Source organism: Artibeus jamaicensis, unplaced genomic scaffold, assembly GCF_021234435.1.
Source record: "Artibeus jamaicensis isolate MK-2021 breed Jamaican fruit bat unplaced genomic scaffold, CSHL_Jam_final contig_233, whole genome shotgun sequence".
Lineage (NCBI taxonomy): Eukaryota > Metazoa > Chordata > Mammalia > Chiroptera > Phyllostomidae > Artibeus > Artibeus jamaicensis.
This window is the reverse complement of record NW_026521486.1, coordinates 8,650,420-8,671,218: the sequence shown is the minus strand read 5'-3', so window position 1 is coordinate 8,671,218 and position 20,799 is coordinate 8,650,420. Positions and strand designations below refer to the sequence as shown.

Genomic DNA, 20,799 nt, shown 5'->3' with positions numbered 1-20,799 from the left:
AATGTCTATGTTTAAGCCATCCAGTCTGTGGTATTTTGTTATGGCAGCCCACATGGACCAAGACAAGTAGAGATGAAACAATTTTAGTGAGATTGTTTGTGATTGTTACTTGGAAGAAAAGCACATTACTTTTATAACTCTACTCAAATGGTAGCACCATGCTTAGTTTCAGCACCTAATACCCAAATGAGAATCCAAAGAGGTATTCATCTAGGAGAGAAAACCAGAAAAAAGCAAATGGGAAATAAACTATTACAAGAAATACAGTGTCCACATAGCAATTACAAGCTACCTGGAGCCCTTCCCTGGGACCAAGTAAAAGTTTTCCTACTACCAGAATCAACAACTAATATGAACTGCTGAACCCACTTATCTAAATTGGATTTATGAGTCCCTGGTCAGAAGCAGTTAGTGGGCCATACAAAAATCACATACCAACACTTCACGGCTATAAAGAATTTTGCTGGGCCCTGACCAGTGTGGCTCACTTGACTGGGCATCATCCCGCGAAGTGGAAGGTAGCAGGTTCGATTCCCAGTCAGGGCACATGCCTGGATTGTGGGTTCGGTACCTGTTCAGGGCACATGCGAGAGGCGACTGATCGATACTTCTCTCTCACATCTATGTTTCTCTGCCTCTCTTTCTCTCCCCTCTCCCCCCTTTCTCAAAATAAATAAATAAATTTTAATTTTGCCAGAAGCTATAAATAAGTAATAATTAAGATGTACCTGGCCTTATACAGCAGCTAAGTTCCTGGCAGGATGCACAAAGATTGAATTTTTGTTAAATTGTTTTTATCCACTAGAACAGATAACAAAAGAATTCGTTCATCAGTATGTTTCAGACAGCCCAACTCTCATACATATGAGACTTGTGTACGTAAAGTGAAATGAACCTCTGAAATCTATACAGTTACCCTTCCGCCAGGTTAGAGTAAAATACTGCCAGGTACCCTCTTGAATAACTAACTTCATTCCTCAAACAGTATTCCCGTTTACAAGCTGATCTGCCTCTTCCCTCCTGCTCCATGGCTCAGGGCTCTCTGTCTCTACACCATTTCCAGGGTAGTGCTGACTCCTCTTCCACCCACATAAAGGTCTGGGTCCCGTCCTTGAAAGGACCGACCCTTCCTCTCTGTCCATGTGAGCCCAAGGATCACAACGTAAGTACCACAGACTCCCTTGCATTCGCTACAGTCCACTTCAGGCAGTAATGCTCCAAAAGCTTAGTGGCTGTAACTCAACAGGGTTCGGCTTTGGAATCTGCAGCTTAGAGGTACAGCTACATTTCATAAGCAGCCTTGGGAAATTAACCCCAGGAAATAACTTCCGCCTGTAAAAAAGGGTTAATCTTTTTCTTTTAAAACAAAAAGATTTTTTTAATTTATTTACTTTTACAGAGAGGGGAAGAGAGGGAGAGAAATATCAATGTGTGAGAGATACATGGATTAGTTGCCACTTGAACGCCCCCAACTAGGGACCTGGCCGGCAACCCAGGCATGTGCCTGACCAGAAATCAAACTGGCAACCTTTCGGTTCCCAGGCCAGCACTCAATCCACTGAGCCACACTAGCCAGGGCAAAAAAAGGGGTTAATCTTTTGACACTCAAAAGATTGGGGAATTTCACGAAGGTACTCTTACCCCTGAATTTCATTCTTTTCTATCCCTTAATTATTTGTAAGAAAGGTAAATTTCAACCTCAACTTAGCAGGCATCAAGCACATACCATTTACCCCAAAGCGTTAGGTATTAAGAACGAATACCAAGAATCCTGGTCCGTGAGGCTCAGCTGGTTGGGCATCATCCTGTAAACCAAAAGGTTGTCAGGTGGATTCCCAGTCAGTACACATGCCTGGGCTTCCGGTTCAGTCCCCGGCTGGGGCGTGTGCAAAAGGCAACCGATCAACGTTTCTCTCTCATATCATTGTTTCTCTCCCCACTTTCTCCCTCCCTTCCCTTCTCTCTAGAATCAATTTTTTTCAAAAAGAATAAATACAAAGAAAGTATCGTTCCCATCTTATAGAAGCTTACGGTCTCACTAAGGGAACAAGAATAACAACACAATTAAGGGACAATACATGTGATGCATAATGAAGCATCAGTGTAAAGCAGCCAAGGGAAGGCTGTGGCTACTGTGAGCTAAATTGTCAGGAGGCTTCCCAGAAGGAGCTATGACCTCAGAAAAACTCTATTTGTGTTAAGCTGCAAGGAAAAAAAAAACACACTTGCTTTAAGACAAACTCATATGTAGAGAAGGCCATGTTGCAATGCAAGCAGAGACCGGCGTGACACGGTCACCAGCCAAGGAGCCAAGGGCTGCGGGCGGCCTGCAGGCGCTGGAAGCGGCAACAAATGGACCCTCCCCCGGGGTCCCCAGGAGCAACCAGTCTGCTGACATTAACTTGAGATCCATGACACTGATTTGGGGCTTTTTTTTTTTAATGATTAGGAAATGATGAATTTTTTTTCAGTATTTTACTTATTTATTTTTAGAGAAAAGAGAAGGGAAGGGAAAAGAGAAAGAGAGGGAGAGAAGCATCAATGTGTGGTTGTCTCTCCCACACCCCTTACTGAGGACCTGGCCCACAACCCAGGCATGGGCTCTGACTGGGAATCAAACCAGCGACCCTTTGGTTCGCAGGCCAGTGCTCAATGACTGAGCCACACCAGCCGGGGCTGATTTTGGACTTCTGATCTCCAGATTTCTAAGGTAATAAATTTTTGTTTCCCTAAAAAATAAATAAATAAGTAAAAATAAAATAAGCCCATACACCAAAAAGCTCAGCTACACTAAGATTTTTAATGTGTACACTTACAAATAGCCTATAGACATTTCCACACCACTAATACCCTCTCCTGAGGTTCCAAACCTCTGCTCTTTCTGCTCCAGCTACAAGGGGTCTCTACCCCACAACATTAAAGAGGCAGCTGGTGCCCTAGCTTCAGAAGCTGCAACTGCCTCAGTACCCACAGCTCCTCTCTTGAGCCCTCTTCCCTGGAATATCTGAAAGACCCATTCCCTCACTCCATTCAAAGGTCACCCATCAGAGAAGCCTTCCCTGACCACTACCATATCTCCTAGGCTCTAAAACAGGGCCTGGCACATTGCAGTTGTGCAATAAGCACTAGTTAAATGAATATTAAATATTCTATAATTATTCTCAGAATGATACAAGAACATCCTAGAAGTGAAGGTCACGTAGGCTTAAATTTTATCTTTTCATGAATATTATTTCTCTTTTACTCCCAATTACACCTCAAATTTCAACTCCCCATAAAGCCTTCCTTGACCATTCCAGCGGGAATAATCATCTCCATCTTCTGGAACCAGAGGCACAAATAACCAGCATACTTTGTCTCTAAATTACGCAATGCCTTTGATACGCAACTACTCTGCTGTAACTCTATTCCTATTCCTCTGAACTTACATTTATATATAAATCATTTATACATAAACTTTTTAAAACTTTCACCCATGTTGCCTCCCCCCCGAAATTGTAAGCACCAAGTACCTTACAATCAGAGAACTTGACGTATTTTTTAGGAGGTAACTCAGAAATCATCTTGTATAAACACTTTATCTTACAACTAAGGAAATAGAAGCCCCAAAAGAAGGGGTTTTCCCCACAACCACACAGCCAGTCAGGGGAGTAAATCACCAATGATACGAACACCTGTGACAAGGTGTGTTGGAGCTACAACAATGAAACTACATATAGTGAAAAATAAACATACACAAATGCACAGAATGAAAAAAGCATTCTCTGTAGGATACTTCTAAGTTTGCAATTTTTACCCAAAGGACCTAATCCACTCCTTCCTCTGAATACCCCAAAGTCCCTATGCACTGCTCTGCTTCCAAATACTACTCTCCTTAGCCAATTGGAAGGCAACCAGCAAATAATGGGCCCCAGGAGTAAAGGGCGGAGTCTGTTAACTATGATTGACAGAGACAACAAATGAATACAGACATACACAGGTATATGCACACACCAAGCAGAACATGCTCACCAGCACCAACATGCAGTCTTTCCTCCTTACCATCCAATATTAACCCATCTCACCTAAAGTCCCCCTAGATTCTTCCATATTTTTTCCATGGCCCCAAGTTCTTACTTCTCACAATCCCTCTGCCTAACAGAGTTCTAATGGAGAACAAAATCAGGCACACAAAAGAATTCAAAAATAAACACAAAGAGGATCACTTTACCCAAATCAACAGAAGTACCCAAGTGGCCCCGGCCAAGGAGACCGAGATGCACACAGCAAATATGCCAGGCTGAACCACAGCTGCATGGCTCACACAGGAAGTCAGGCAGAGCCTTGGAAAGCAGGAGCAGAGCACAGGAAGTCTTTCAGCACTGCAGAGATTTCCAAGAGTGGTGTAATGGAGAGAGCACAGCAATAGGAATTCGAAGACTGGGCTTTCAGTTCTAGTTTTACTACCAACTACTTGGCCAGCCTTAGGCGAGGTACCAGACTTCTTTGGGCTTTTGAGTCATCTATAAAATGAGGCGGTTAAAACATTTAGGGACTTGAGTCCACTCCAAAAAGAAAAATAAATAACTATCGACTCTTTCCCACCAAAAAAGTGCAGGTAAACTACTATTCTGCCTAACACTCTTCTGAGTCTATCCAGGTTAAGAACTCCTGGAAAATGTCTCATCCCTTCTAATATTCTATGATTCTAAGAGAATTAGACAGATGTCTAAACAATTGCTAGTAAGTGAACCCCTCACCACTCCACAGCGACGATTAACTGAACAGAGACCAAATCCTAAAACCTACAAAGACTTCACCTTCTTCCTCAAATTACAAAGGCAACTGACATCATAACTACAATTCCCCATTCCCTACTCAGAATCCAGTCTTCTAACAGCCCTGTAAATTTTCTTTTATATCCGAGAACATTAAAGAGCCAGTCGATGCTTTAGCTATGTAAGATGCAACTGACAAAGTGCAGGAGGGACATGTCCTGGTCTCCCTTCAGACCCACTCGCTAGCTCCACAAAGTTAATGCATCACGACTGAGCACCACGCTGTCCCCACAACACTACCAAACTCCTTGTACTTCTCACACTCCTTGTGTATGTAACTGAGTTAACCCACAAACTAAGCCACATCCCCTTTGGGCTCTCGAGGAGTTTTCTCGCTTTTCATTCCTCTCCTTTATATGCCACACCCCTTCCACACCCCAGTGTGTGTCGAGGGCTGCCAAAAAGGTACTCCTTCGTAGGGGGGTTCCCACCACTGTCCCCTCGTCCTCGACTCAGTCCAGTGGCTCTCTTGGGCAGGATCTCCTGGCTTCCACTCCACCTCAAGGAACTATGGAAGGGTTTGAAGAAATGGAACCCATCTCAACCATGTTCGATTTCCCCAAAAAACCTATCCACGCGTCGTGTCTCCTCATTCCCTCCGAAATCGGGATCCTCGTGGGCACACTAGGGTCCTCCTGCACCCTTCGCCTCCCAGCCGGAGCTCGCGCTACCTTTCAACCAGGCCCCGAACGGCCCCCTCCCACTTCCAAGCCAGGATCCCTGGAGTCCACCCCTCTCCAAGCCCCGGGAGCCCCAGGCCGCCCTCCCGGCCCCGCGCCGCACCCCTGCCGTAACGGGGCACCCGTCCCGCGCGGTCACCTGCATCCCGCCGCCGTCGTCGGCGGCGGCCTCCGCCTCCTCGGTGCGCGGCCGCTTGCTCAGGCCGGGCTCGGCTCCGTCTCCACCGCCTCCGGGCACCGGCAGCTCCAGCTCCGACTCCCGCTTCATCCCCCGGGCAGCGGCGCCGGGCCCGAGCTGAAGCGGCTGCTGCGGCTGGGCGCCTTCGGCCATCCGCCCGCGCCCCCCTCGCCTCCGGGAGCCGGGCGACCCGCGACAGGCCACCTCCCCCTGGGCCTCGGCCCCGACAGTCGCGACAGGCGGGCGCGCGCCTGCCCCCGCCCCCGCCCCCGCGTGCGTGCGTGCGTGCGCGCGCGCGGGCCCAGTGCCCCTCGGCGACTGACGGTCGTCGGTCCCCAGGTCCTCGGCTCGAGACGGCCGGCGGGTCGCGACGCGCAGTCGTTCGCACCGCCACGCGCACACGCAACCCCAGCCTGGCCGCCGCGGGCCCCGCCTCTCGCACAGACGGAGCTTGCCCGCCGGCTCGCGCCCTCTCCCTCACACTGTCCCTCACAACACGCCGGGCCAAGGGAGGAAGGGGGCGGTCCGGCTCCCGAAGCGTGGGGAGGGGTGTTTATTTGGGGGGAGGAGGGGCTCGAAGCAGGAACGAGCTGACTGGCCGGGATCCTCCGACCCGCCACAGTGGCAGCACCGGGAAGGCGGGGAGAAAGAAGGAGGGAGGGAACGGGATCTGGGACTCCAGCCCGCGCGGGAGGCTGTGGCTGGGGGTGGGGCGGAGAGAGCGGAGCGGTGGTAGCTACCGAGCCAGTGGGGCGGGGCCAGAGCCCCTCGGCAATCTCCGTCTCCTCCGTTTCGGGAGCCCGAGGGAAGCCGGGAAGAGATCGGGAAAGCTCGGGAGTCTCCGGTAGTGGGGAGGGATTGTGGTGGAGGACCTGCGCTGCTGGTATTCCAGCCAACGCGGAGGGGGCGGTGTCTTCTCCTATAAGGGCAGGGCCACAGCCTAGGACAGGCGGAGCTTGAGAGGCCCAAGGACGTGGTTGGTTTCTAGAGAGGAAAGGGCACTGTGTGGGAGGGGTCGTCGTTACTCCCTCTTTTGCTCCCGGTCCCGCAAAAGAATGGGAATATACAGTTGGAAGATCCAGGAATGAAATCACCACTCCACGGCTCTCTCCCATTCTGAAAAACTTTTACTCTGATCATCATAATTATTTTTATCACATTTCTGATCATATTAATAATACTTGATGTTTGTAAAAGCTTCACGGTTTGCACAATGCATTCACAGATCCGTTTTGAAACGGGTGGTATAGGCAGAGCGCATATCAGGAACTACTTAACACTAATGATGAGCGTGAAGCTTGTTCAAGTCCTGCAAAAAGAAGCAAATCCAGATCTCGGGACACTAAATCATATTCTATGTATGTACACCTTGCTGTAGTGTAACACTTTATTATCGACTTCGTACAGTTAGAGATATTTCTGCAAAACCTTCTTTCTCTTAACAGATTGTAAGGACCAAGAGGGCATCTGTTTTTCTCTGGCTTCCATATTGTGCCCTGTACATTATAGGGGATACAATGATGTTGCATGAAAGACCTGAATTCTACTTGAACAAGTTACTTCATCTCTTTGGACGTTTGAGTCATCATTTGTAAAATGAAGAAGTGGTTTACATCAGTGGTTTGCAACCAAGGGCGATTTTTGCCCCTTCCCCTCTCCCCCAGGACATTTGTCAACATCTGGAGACATATTTGGTTGTTACAACAGGGCATCTAGTGGATAGAGGCCAGGTATATTGTTCATCATCCTGTGATGAACAGGGCAGTCCTCACAACAGTTGTCCAGCCAAAAATGTCAATAGTGCTGAGGTTGAGAAACCCTGAATTAGATGATTTCTAAAATCATTTTCAGATGGGCCTATTATTTGACCTTTGAACTTGGGTTTAACCTAGCTAGGGCTGGAACAGTACAACAGTAAAGATCCTTGCTTTAGAGTCAGACCAATCCGGGTTTGAACCCAGGCTTTAACAACTGTTGCCCATGTGATGTTGAACCAGTGAATACTTAAGAATTTCTGTATAGAAGGAGTTTAGGGCCTGTAGACCAATTGAAAGAGAGGGCAGAAGGATTTGTCTTCAAGCCTGGTCTTAATAGCAAGCACATTTTTTTTAACCTGGGCTGCATCATAAATCAATAAAAATAGCCGAGTTTTAGCTCTGCCACTTACAAGTCATGATATCTTGTGAAAAGTGCTTAGCCTGCCTATGCCTGTTTCTTCATCTGATAAGTAGGATGATATTATCTTTCTGAAAGGATTATTGTGAGGATTTAACAAGTTACCACACATTAAGGTCTCAAACAGATTGGCCTATTGTAACCACTCGATAAAAGTTACTTATTGTTATTATTACCATTATCATTTTATTCACATTTTAAATAAGAGTGAGAAAAGTGTTCATGGTCGAGATAAAAGAATATCATTATCACTACTGTTGAATTTTTTTTTAAATTATATAAGGTCACTTGGGTGGGGCCACTGGAGAGTATGATGGCCAGAGTTCCCCAAGTCACCGTTTGGGGCAGCCACTGTGTTGAGCCAGTCCTTTATTTTCACTAAGCCTCACATCCTTTGCTGGTAATGTGACAATAGTCACCATGTTGTTCTAAAAATTAAATGAGACAAAATAAAGCGCTGAGCACAGAGTCTAACATATAGTAACAGCTTAATAAGTAAATATATATCATCTAACATTGCTACCTGGGCCATCAAGTTGGAAGTCCAAGCGCCCGCAAGCTTGTTCTTGAGCTAAATGAGACAGTCTCAACCTAAGTAACCTCCCTACTGCCAGTTGGCGGTACCCCATAGCAGATGAGGCTTAATCCTGTGCAAGTGAGCGCAAATATCACGGCTTTGAAGAAAAATCAGAATGTCTCCTGCTGGCCTATGGAACCACAATGGGTTTGTTTATTTGTTTGTTTTTTAACCAAACACTGGAGTCTAAATAATGCTAGGTCCTTCCTGGGCTGCTCCATGACCCAGCAAGAATGAGATTTGGGATCAGTCTGCTTGTGACTAAAATTAGTATTCAGGTATTTCCCCAATAAATAGAGCAATGAGGTATAGGAATGTTTGAATGACCAGGCAGAACAAAGAGAAATTGGACCCTGCCCTGTAAATAAACAGTAAGCTTTGGGCTAGGGGGGTAGAACAGAAGCCTCTAAACAGTTGAAGAGACCAAATTGCACCCTCCACAGCACAAAGGCCAGGACCATTTCTTTCACGTACCTCTGCAGCTAGCCCTGTGGGGACAGGCGATTATAAAATATTACAGAGAAAGAAGAAATTAAGGAATATTTTCCTAGTAAGAATTTTACCTGCAGAAACTACTGAAGTCCTAACATTTATTCATTTATCCATTTGACAAACTATGAGCAAGAGTCTGGAATGCCAAAAAGAATAAAATTAGTTCCTGGTCCCCTGGCTGGTGTAGCTCAGTGGATTGAGCACAGACTGTGAACCAAGGGGTCGCCAGTTCGATTCCCAGTCAGGGCACATGCCTGGGTTGCAGGCCAGGTCCCTGGTACAAGGTTCACGAGAGGCAACCACCCATTGATGATCCTCTCCCTCTCTTTCTCCTTCTCTTCACCTCTCTCTAATAATGAATAAATAAAATCTTTTTTTAAAAAAATTAGTTCCTGGTATCAAGGAGTTCTCACTCTGGGAAAGAAAGGGGGAACAAATTAAAAACAGTTACGATCAATCAGGATAGGGAGGTCATCTCTCATAGTGGTCAAGAGCATGGACTCATATCAAACAGGCATGGGTTGGGATCTGACTTGGCCATATATTTGACCTTGAACGAGATCCTGAACATCTCTAAGGCCCAGTTTCTTCATTTGTGTGGCAGGCACTGGTAGTTTCCAACCCAATGTCCATTTCTCCTCTTATTCCTCACTAGCAGAACCCCAACTTTGTTCGTGGCGGAAATCTTCCTAGCTTTAAACAGAGGGAGGAAGCTCTCTCAGGCTCCTTGACAGTTAAGGGTGACCACATAACACAGCCCTGGCCATCAAGATGTAGATGGGGAATAACATCACTTCCCGATAATAAGACAAAACCACAAAAAGGAAAGGCTCTTTGCCCTTCACCCTTTGCCCTTTCACCTTTACCCTTCCTCCTGCTCAGAACACAGATGGAGGAACAGCATTCATTCACCTTGTCTCCACTGCAACGAAAGCTACATGCTGAGAAAGGTATTGTGCAGCCACCAGCTCTGGCCTCTCTACCTTTAATTTATTGTTATTTGAGCAAATTAAGTTCCATTTGGTTAAGCCACCATGGACAAGTTTTTACAAGCAGCCAAACTCAACTCTTAACTGAAACAATCTGTGAACAGAGGACAATAAATTATCTCTCCCCCCAGGGTTCTTTTGAGCATTCAATAATGCATGCACAGCACTTAGCATGGTATCTGGCTCTAGACACACTCGATAATGGTAACTTAGACCTTTTTACTACTATTATTACTCCTGTTATCCTTATTAATATAACCATTATGTGTGCCAAAAGCTATAGGAGCACATAGCTTCTATAGGAGCACATAACTGCCCCTGTCTGGGGAAGAGAAGACAAGCTACACTGAGAATGATGTGTTTGATCTGGGTCTTTAAAAACGAGGAGTTTCCCAGGATATCATTTCTACTAAAAAGTGAGCAGATTCTTGTGTGCCTGCAGGCGCTTACAGGGAGTTCGGCACTGTTCACAAGGAGAAAACTCTGACAGGCTACAGCCCTGGCCTTGGGGTCCCAGGACCAGAGTGGAGTTGGGACCAGCTGTGGTCCTCGTACTGAGACTGAGAAAGGTAAGTGGGTCCACCTAGCCACAGGGCTGTTGTGGGCCCACAGGAAAGAGAAGATCTTATGAAAGATCTGTTCAAACATCATTTTTTGTTAACCCAGTTACCTGAGCTCTGGTTACCTGACAGCCATCAGATAACCTGGTGATGTGCTCTCTCTATTTTATAAGCTCTTTTGGACCATGAATGCTTTCTTAGTCCCTTCCTTGATTTTTGTGTCCCTGGCAGCAAGCACAGAGCTTGACACAAAAGATGTGGCTATTCTAACAACCCTAGAAATATTCAAACACACAGTCTGAAACCTCACACTCCTGCTGGAAGAACAGATAAAGACCCAGAGCAGAGCAGATGACCTTAGCTTGCTGTCTTAACCATGAACTCTTCTAAATAAAGACAGAGTTCTCAGGGCCAGGCTCCTTCCCCAAAATTTATCATCTCTCCAATCAGAGAGAGAAAAGTAGATATAAATAGAAGACAGCACTTTCTACTCCAAAGCTTTCTTTTCCCAAAAAAGAAAGGCAGAGAATACCCTTGATAATTCATGGGCCAGAGGAAGTAGAAGGGACTCCTGGCATGTGGCTGGCGGATCCGGGAGCCAATACAAAGCCTAATGAGAATCTGAGTTCAGCAAAAGAGGAATGTGTGGTGTTTAAGCCTCATTAGTACTATAAAACCAGCCTTTTGACATAAGCCCCGCCATTAACTTTGGCCTCACTTCCCTACCTCCCTCTGCTCATGGCATTATTGAACCTGGGTTTTTCCTATGGGCCAGAACCTTGCCAACCCTTTTGCCCTTCACATAATGTGTTTGTCTGGTTTCTATTTCTGTAGCTTGATGAAGGATGATAGCAGGGTATTGAGTTGTTTTTCATTTCGTGCCGTCGCCGCCCTCACCCTGCCCCCTACCCCCACCCTGTTCCCAAGTTGAGTTTTCATTGTCTGTTTTGTGCCTCCTCCTAGGTTTTTATTGCTTCCTTACAGAGGAGGGAAGGCATTTTTTTTAAATTTTCCAGGCCCTGGCATATATAAGCTGTTGTATCCATCTTTTCCACAAAGAATGACGGAGTATTGAAATCGGAAGTGGCCTCAGAGGAAAAGGCAGGGGAGGGTCAGCCGTTCACCGAGCCCCTAATAGGAACCAGGCCGAGAAACAGGCCCTTTCTTTGCACTCACAGCCCACGGCGCATCTGCGAGGTAGGCAGGGTTAGGTCTCCTTTTACGGATGAGACGACTGAGCCCCAGAGAGATGACCCGAGTCTCAAGGTCACACGGAATGGCTGCTGACAACCGAATGTCCCCTACTCCAAGTCCACTGCCCCTCCCATGCTTCCCCATGCTACGTGGACTTTTTAGGGTGTTTTATTTCAAGTGGGTACAAATCTTCTAAAGAGGAAGGAACAAAAAAAATTCCAACTTCTTATTCTCTGAAACAACTTAGCTCTCCTAACCCTGCGTTCCCTCTGGGAAGGGCAGCTCCTGGACCTTTGCTGAATCGAGGCGTTGGGGCTTCGTCATCCCTGCCAGCACCTGCCCGGGTGTCTTTCTCCAGGCCCCAGTCTGGCTGTCATATCCATCCTAACTGACCTCCATCCACTAAGCTGTCCTGTCTGCTCCTAAGTCATCGATTTACCCAGAGTACCCCTTGCCCAGGGCTACGCCAGGAAAGGCTTCGTCTCTAGGGCCTCACAACTCTGTGAAGCACATGGGATAACCTGGCTGCTGGGCGTCTCTGAGCGGCTCTCTCTGAACCCTGCTGTGTAAACACACTGAGGCATCCCTACTCCTCAAGCTCTTAGTAGAGGAGAACATTGCAAATGTGCCCCCCCAAGGCTTCTGATGGGAGGCAAGGCACAGACCTCTTCTCCTCCTACAGCTTTGTCTCCCCCTCTCCCCCCCCCCAGGCTCCAGCTACAAGGAGGCAGTGGGCAGGGGTTCCCCAGAGCCCCCCAAAAGGCTCCAGCTCTTATTCACTCTCTCTCTCTCTCTTCAGACCTTGCCACATTGCCCCATGTTTGCTGGGGTGGGAGGAACGCGAAACTGGTCCCAACTGACACTGTTTCTGGCAAAAGTCTCTAAATTTTGTAGGGCGTGGGTATGATGACCAGGGTCATGCAGGGTTGAGACTGGTAGTTCAAAACACTAGGCTTTTGAAACACAAAGACTTTTCTCTCAAGCCATGTGTTTCAAAGTCTATTTGGTAATTCAGAAGCTCAGTCCCACCCGGCTGGACACTCAGAGCGCCATCCCCATATGCCAAGGTTGCGGGCTGAGATCCCAGTCACGGCACATACAAGGGTAACCAGCAAATGCATGAATGTGTGGAGCAACGCAAGTCAATGTTTCTCTCTTTCTCTCTCTCTCTCAAATCAATTTTTAAAAGCTCAGTCTCTCTGTTTTTCCACTGTTACAGTTTTAATCCTGAAAGGGAAGATAGGGATAGTGGAAGATGCTCGGAATGTACATTAATATTTCTGTGCCAAAGATCACGTCTGTATTTTTTCCTCCTCCTGCAAACATAGGGAGACAGTTCTCAGCCTTCCTGGCAGTTAAAATGGGGATGATGTGACAACACTGTGGCCAATGGGACGTGGGTGAAAGTAATGGAGATGACTTACAGGCCCAGCCGCTGAAACATTTCTGCCCATCCCCTAGCCCTCCCGTCCCGCCTTCCCCCAACAGCAGCAGGGGAGATCATGAGCCACAGATGCGAGGGAAGGAGCCTGGATGCCTGAGTCACCGTGGGGGAGAGCTGCAGTGGAAGCTGCATGAAACGCTGCCCTGCTGGCCACAGACCATGATGTGACCAGGAAGTGAAACTTAATTGTGTGAAACCAGTGAGGTTTAGGGGTGTGTGTGTGTGTGTGTGTGTGTGTGTGTGTGTAACAGCAGTTTATGCAGTTTATGTTACTTACTCTGACTGATAAATACCTAAATATAGTTCTACCTCATACTCAATGCACAAAAGGTCAGGGATTTGGAATCAGAAGCTTGATCATTTTGATAAAAATTTATGAAATTGAAGGTGTATACAATGACACCAATGCTAAGAAAATACTGAGGATTATCTCTGGACAATATTCAATGCTTGGTGTTGAAGGAGAGTCATGGGGGAAAAAGCAAGAGTGATATGTCAAATCCTGCTCTCAGCCTGCCTGGCACAACCTCTGGTGTACTGAGAGGCTTCATGAGCAATGACCAACTGAATGAGAAATCCAGTAACCTATCAGCTCTGGTTAAATCCAGGACACTCCCTTTTTTCCTTTTTTTTAATTCTACTTTCAAATAGTTCTTATTTATAATCCCCTATAATCTACACCCAAGGCATTATAATTGCCTTGCTCCCAGCAATTATAATGACTACTTTCAATAACTTTTAAAAGTTTCAAATGTATTTTAATTTTTTAATTATGCTATAGTTAAAGGAGCAGCAGAGTGCTTCAATGACGAGTTGATTTTAAAACAACTCTGTATTACAGCAACTCTGATGGTTGCTCATCATTCCACCCTTTTGGGGTGGGTCGGCCAACAGCAGACGGGCTCTATTCTATTCCAGTCTGTGTGGTTGCAAATATCCATGCAATAACACAGAAAGTGGTTCCAGTGGCCAGCAGAACATTACCATATTTGTCATGAAAATCTGGGGAGAGTTTTCTATGGCTCTGTCTTGCCCTAATTTGCTGAATGCTTCAGATCTTGAGGCTACTCGATATATTTCTAGCCAAGGGAAACATCATGAAGGTGCAACAGGACTGCAGTGACTGGGCTGTTTCCTTGTAAAGAGACAGTGCTTGAGGCTGGAAAGACTAAGAACTAGGCACTGGCTGGTTCAGTTCCTGGTGAGAGCCATATGCCTGGCTTGCAGACTACTGCCTGTATCTTCACATGTCAGAGAGAAAGAGGGGGGGAGAGAAGAGAAAGGACGGGAAGGGAAGAGGATTGAAGGGGAGGGGAGGAGAGGGGAGAGAAGAACAAGGCAGCTCTCAGGACCTTTACTATTTTAGGTTTTATGGGGAGGAGCAAAGGAGGTAGAGATAAGGGCGGAGGGTAGGGGAGAGGAGGAGAGAGAGAGCAAGAGAGAGAGAGAAGGGAAAAGTGAGAGGCAAGGTGGAAATAATTTCCAGAAGGCAGGTACCTTTACCTATTCCCACTTTTGTGACTTAAAACAGTGCTTATCAGCCAGAAGCCTCTGTAATTTTGCCCTCTGCGTGCTCACAAACATACAAAAGTAAAGTTATAGCTCCTATTTATTATTGATGTTAACATACAAAATGAAGCTGAGCATGGAAACTGAAAGGCAGGCAGAAGCTAATAAACTGGAAAAAGCCAATCTACCCCTAAGCCGTGGAATCATGCAGGAACAGTTCTGGGGTTTGAAGGGGCTCAATAAATACCACCTCTCTTCCCTATCAAGTCAGGAACCAATTTAGGGACAGACACCAGAGACACAGAGAGGAAGACAAAATGTTTGATTTATTATTGATGACCAAGAGGTTTGAGTGTGCAACCAAAAGGATCCGCTATGAGCCTCCACCCTTGAGTTAGACCAACTCGACTACCAAGCCACTAGCATAGCTGGAAAACTGCAGATTGCCCCCAATGGGGATCAGTCCTTCCTACACAGCAGAGAGTTCCTCAGAAATGCCCCTCTCAGAGTCAAGCAGATTAGGAGGAAGAGTAACGAAGGAGCTGAGCCAAGCCATGTCCAGTTCTTCTTCCCAAATGACCCATCAGATAAGTCACCTCTCCTGTTAGTCAGCTAAGGTATGTGGCAAGATCAAACACCTTCAAGTTCTCAGTGGCTTACAGCCACAAAGATTTCTTGTTTACGTATCTGGTATGGGCCATCTTTTCACTCTGGTACTCGGGTTGATAGGCTGGTCAATAATTTGATCATTACAGCCATGTCTCATCTTTTGTTTGCTTGTTTGCTCTGCTTTATTGTGCTTCACAGATACATTTTTTAATTATTATAAATTGAAGGTTTGTGGCAACCCTGCTTTGAGCAAATCTATTGGTGCTATTTCTCCAACAGCATTTGCTTACTTCATGTCTCTGCCACATTTCAGTACTTCTCGAAACATGTCAAACTTTCTCCTTGTTATTATATGTGTTATGGCAATCTGTGACCAGTGACTCTGATATTACTGTTGTAATTGTATTGGGGCACTGTGAATCATGTCCACATGAGGCAATGAATTTAATCCATAAATGTTGCATGTACTGACTGCTGGTGACCAGCCATTTTCCTGTCTCTGTCACTCAGGTTCCCTGAGACACAATAATATTGAGATTGTAATAACCCTACAGGGTTCAAGGGTCTCTAGGGGTTCAAGTGAAAGAAAGAATTGCACATCTCTGACTCTAAATCAAAAGCTAGAAAGAATTAAGTTTAATGAGGGAGGTAGGCTGAAAACCAAAACTAGGCTTCTTAGACAAGTTGTGAATGCAAAGGAATACCTCTTAAAAGAAATGAAAAATGTTACTCCAGTGAACACACAAACGATAAGAAGGCAAAACAGCCTTGTTGCTGATATAGAGAAAGTTTTTAATGATCTGGATAGAAGATCAATCAGCCAAAACATTCTCTTAAACCAAAGCCTAATCCAGAGCAAGGCCTTAACTCTTCGATTCTATGAAGACTGAGGGAAATTGCGAAAGAAAAGTTTGAAGCTAACAGGGGTTTAAGGAAAGAAGCTATCTCCACAACATACAAGTACAAGTGAAGAAGCCACAAGTGCTGATGTAAAAGCCACATCAAGTATCCAGAAGATCTAGCTAAGATAATAACTAAGGTGGCTACACTAAACAACAGACTTTTTTTTAAAGATTTTATTTATTTATCTTTAGAGGGTAAGGGAAAGAGAGAAGGAGAGAAACATCAATGTATGGTTGCCTTTCGTGGGTCCCCTGCTGGGAATTGGCCTGCAGGGAACTGGCCTGCAACCCAGGTATGTGCCCTGAGTGGGAATCAAACCTCGATTGTCTGGTTTGCAGACCCCCCCCCCTCAATCCACTGAGCTACAACAGCCAGGGTAACAATAGACTTTTTAAATGTAGATGAAGCAACCTTCTATTGAAAGATGATGCCATCTAGAACTTTCACAGTTGGAGGGGAGAAGCCAATGCCTGGCTTTAAAACTTCAAAGGACAGGCTGACTCTCTTTTTAGAGGCTAATGAAGCTGGGAACTTGAAGTTGAAGCCAACGTTCATGGACCTTTCTGAAAATCCTTAAGGACAATGCTAAAGCTACTCTTCCTGTTCTCTCTGACTGGCACAACAAAGCCTGGATGATCATGGTTTACTAAATATACGAGCCCACTGTTGAGAACTACTGCTCAGAAGGAAAGATTCCTTTTGAAGTATTACTGCTCATGACAATGCACCTGGTCACCCAAGAGCTCTGAGGGAGATGCACAATGAGATTAATGTTGTTCTCATGCTGCGGACACAGCATTCATTCTGCAGCCCATGCATGGATCAAGGAGTGGTTTCAACTTCTAAGTCTTGGTATTAAGTAAATGCATTTCATACGGTTCTAGATGCCAAAGATGGATCTGGGCGAGGTAAACTGAAACACTCTGGGAGGATTCACCATCTAGATGCCATTAAGAACATTTGTAATTCATGGAAAGAGTTCAAAATATCAATGCCAACACTTTGAAAGAAGTAGATTCCAGCTCTCATGAATGACTTCAGGGAGAAAGTAACTGCAGATGTGATGGAAATAGCAAAAGAACTAAAAGTATAAGTGGAGCCTGAACATGTGACTGAGTTGTCGCGGTCTTATGATGAAACTTTAATGGATAAGGGGTTGCTTCTTATGGATGAGCAAAGTGTTTTCTTGAGATGAAATCTGCCCCTGGTAAAGATGCTGTGAAGACTGTTAAAATGACAACAAAGAATTGAGAATATTACATAAACTTAGTTGGTGAAGCAGTAACAGGGTTTGAGAGAACTGACTCCGATTTTGAAAAAAGTTCTCCTGTGGGTAAATGCTATCAAACAGCATTGTACACTACAGAGTAATTGTTCAAGAAAGGAAGAGTCCATCGGTGCCTCACACTTCATTGTTGTCTTGTTTTAAGAACCAGCCAGAGCCACCCCAGCCTTCAGCAGCCACCACCCTGATCGGTCAGCAGCCATCAACATGGAGGCAACACTGCCCCCTGACCCAGGCTTAGATGATGGCTACAATGTTTTAGAAAAAAAATTAGGTTAATATACATACATTTTTAGACATAAAGCTTTTACACACCTAGCAGACTTCAGTGCAGTGCAAACATAACTTTCATATGCACTGGAAAACCAAACAATTTGTGCAACATGCTTTATTGTGACATTCACTTTATTGCAGTGATGCACAACAAACCCATGTCATCTCAAGGATGACACATCCCATGTGCTGGTCTGTGGCAGAGGGAAAGGAGGGAGGGTAGACACACCTGTGTTCTCTCATTCCATGGGCCAAAGCAAGTTACATGGCCAAGCCTGCCCTCAACAGAGTGGAGGTGTTTAAACCTCCTGAAGGGAGAGGCAATGAATATTTTTAAATAATAACACAATCTATGACATTCCTTCATCCAGAAGGAAAATAAAAATATGGGATTCACTTTCCCCAGCCTGTACCCAAAGGCCCAAAGGGTAACAGCAGCAGGTGCTGCTCTTGCCGCATGAACATCGCCTTGGCCTATCGTGGAAGTCATCCATGCGTTCTGCAGACAGTTCCCACATGTTCCACACATGTCACCTGTCTCCTAACCTGGACACCAGCCTGAAGGGCTTTCTTTGGCTACAGGAGCACACTTGGCCATGGAGCAAACGATTCCAGGAGCACCCCCAGGTACACCCCTTGACCAAGCAGGGAGAGAAGTTGGCACTCAGTAGAACAACTCTGAAGTATTTCTACACAGTCAGAGGACCCACAATGGGAGTGAGCCAAGGTTACCCACAATGATAACTAGCTCATGTGAATGTACCTTTTCCCCCTTCCTCACAATGCTTGCAGGGCTCACAACCCAAATAAAACACTGCACTCAAACCCCTGGGTCAGAGACTGTTTTGAAGAAACCCAACTACAAGAGGGATGGACGCTCCTCCTCCCAAAGACCTACTTCCTCGCCGCCCATCATTCTCCATCAATTCTTCTTCTGCCTGCTCAGACCCACAGCAGAGAACAGATGGTGTGGGTACAAAATTCATCTTAAATAATCACCAACACTTCCTCTTGGCTGGAACTGGCATCTTCTAGAAATTCACCCAAATGACTAACACGAGTGGGAAGAGCAGAGGCACTGCTCTGGGCGGGCTCTCTGGGCCTCTTAGGAAACATGGAGCTGTTCCTTTGGCCCACATACATGCAAACCCACAAGACAGGTGACGTTGTGGACATCAAGACGATGGGCCTCATTCAAAAGGAGTGTCCTCCCAGTATTCCCATGGCAAGCTGGGAAGAGTCTCCATGCTTGCCCAACATGCCATTGGCATTGTAGTAAACAAACAGGTTAAGGGCAAGATTCTCGCTGAGAGAACTGAGGTATCCCTTGGGCATGTTTAAGCACCCTAAGAGATGAGATAGTCCCCTTAAATGGATGGCGAGAAAAGGGTCAGAAAAAGAAGAAAGCCAAAGAGAAAGGCACTTGGGTTCAACTGAAGCACCGGTCTGCTTTACCCAGAGAAGCGCACTGTGCGAGAACCAATGGAGAGGCCCCCGAGTCACTGGGACCCGTTCCCTATGAATGTCACGGCATCATAGGTATAAAAATCATTAAATAGATAGACAGACAACCTCTGGCCTTAAAAAAGAAAAGTAAATAAAATAGCAAACATGTATATACTAAACACCTTCCCTCATTATACTGAACCTCGTTATTTAATTCTTGAAATCACCATGTGAGGTTGGTATCATCATCACCCCTGTTTTATGGCTGAGGAAACTGAGGCCCAGACAGGAGTCTCCTCCAGGCACTGACTCTGGCCCTCCAGTGCCAGCTCCCCGACACTCGTGCCAGGTCTCTGGCTTCTTGTCAAACCCCCTTGACTTTGTGGCCATCTCAGCCGGTGTTAGCCAGTCTCCACCTTAGACATCTTGGTGCCTCTTTCTTTCCAGCCTGTAATTTAGGGGTTTTAAACTGTCCCCTTGTGTCCATTGTCATGCCTCATACACAGCTCATTCATATTCAACAAATGTACCGCGACTGCTAAGTAGCAGGATTATTGTAGGCACGAATTGTTGCAGGCAGCAGGAATACAACAGCGAAGAAGACAGATCAGCCCCGGCTGCTTTGGCTCAGTGGACTGAGTGCTGGCCTGTGAACCGAAAGGTCGCTGGTTTGATTCCCAGTCAGGGCACATGCCTGAGTTGTGGGCCAGGTCCCCAGTTGGGGACATGGGAGAGGCAACCAACTGATTCCCCCCTCCCTAAAAATAATTAATTAATTAAACCTTAAAAAAGAAACAGAAGAAGACAGACCAACTGCCTGTCTCCATAGAGTTTGCTTCCTGGTGAGGAGATAGGGGAGATAAACGTTTGATAACCACGAGTGCTTCTCAGAGAGTCAGAAGACGGCGATGGGATTGAGGAGGAGTGGGTGGCAATTTTTATTTTTAATCTTTTTTTTTGTTTTTCCTTCTTTTTTGCTTTGTTGCCATTGTTTGTTTCGGGGGTGTTATTTTTCACTGGGAAGGCAGGGATGGCTTCTTCTCCGAGAGAGGGTCACTGTTTTTTTTTGTCCCCACCCAAGGACTTGCGTAATGATTCTGAGAGAGGGGAAGGGAGGGAGGGAGAGCAGGAGAGCGACGTTGATGCCAGAGAGAAACATCAGTTGGCTGCCTCTTGTACGTGCCCCAGCCAGGCACCAAAACCTCAACCTAGGCATGTGCCCTGACAGGGAACTGAACCCGTGACCTTTTGTTTTACTGAACGATGCTCCAACCAACTGAGCCACACTGGCCAGGGCTGAGATGGTCATTTTTTAAAAATATATATATTTTATTGATTATGCCATTATGGTTGTTCTATTTCCCCCCTTCCTTCCCCTCCACCCTGCACACCCCCTCCTCCACCATTCCCCCCCTTTAGTTTATGACCACGTGCCTCAAGTTCTTTAGATTCTATATTTCCCCTACTATTCTTGCCCTCCCCCTATCTATTTTCTACCTACCATCTATGTTACTTATTTTCTGTACCTTCTCCCCCCTTCTCCTTCTCCCACTCTCCTGTTGCTAACCCTCCAGGTGATCTTCATTTCTATGGTTCTGCTCCTGATCTAGCTGTCCTTTTAGCTTGCTTTTGTTTTAGATGTGGTTGTTAATAACTGTGAGTTTGCTG

The 20,799-nt window shown here is 46.0% G+C and overlaps 1 protein-coding gene and 1 pseudogene across 17 annotated transcripts in view; both read right to left on the bottom strand.

Moving 5' to 3' along the window:
- The window catches only part of RBFOX2 (RNA binding fox-1 homolog 2), a 259,307-nt gene extending 253,163 nt beyond the window's left edge, over positions 1-6,144 (bottom strand). For 9 of the 17 annotated variants that reach the window (XM_053662122.1, XM_053662124.1, XM_053662119.1 and 6 more), the window contains exon 1: positions 5,637-5,933. In XM_053662122.1, the coding sequence (XP_053518097.1) occupies positions 5,637-5,828 (192 nt within the window). In that variant the 5' untranslated portion in view covers positions 5,829-5,933. Of the gene's footprint in view, positions 1-5,636 lie in introns of all 17 variants that reach the window. The other 8 variants (XM_037160424.2, XM_037160428.2, XM_037160426.2 and 5 more) reach the window with 2 other exon arrangements.
- Positions 6,145-13,941: 7,797 nt separating this feature from the next.
- LOC119060437 (cytochrome c oxidase subunit 7B2, mitochondrial-like) lies at positions 13,942-14,205 on the bottom strand (annotated as a pseudogene).
- Between the last annotated feature and the right edge of the window lie 6,594 nt (positions 14,206-20,799).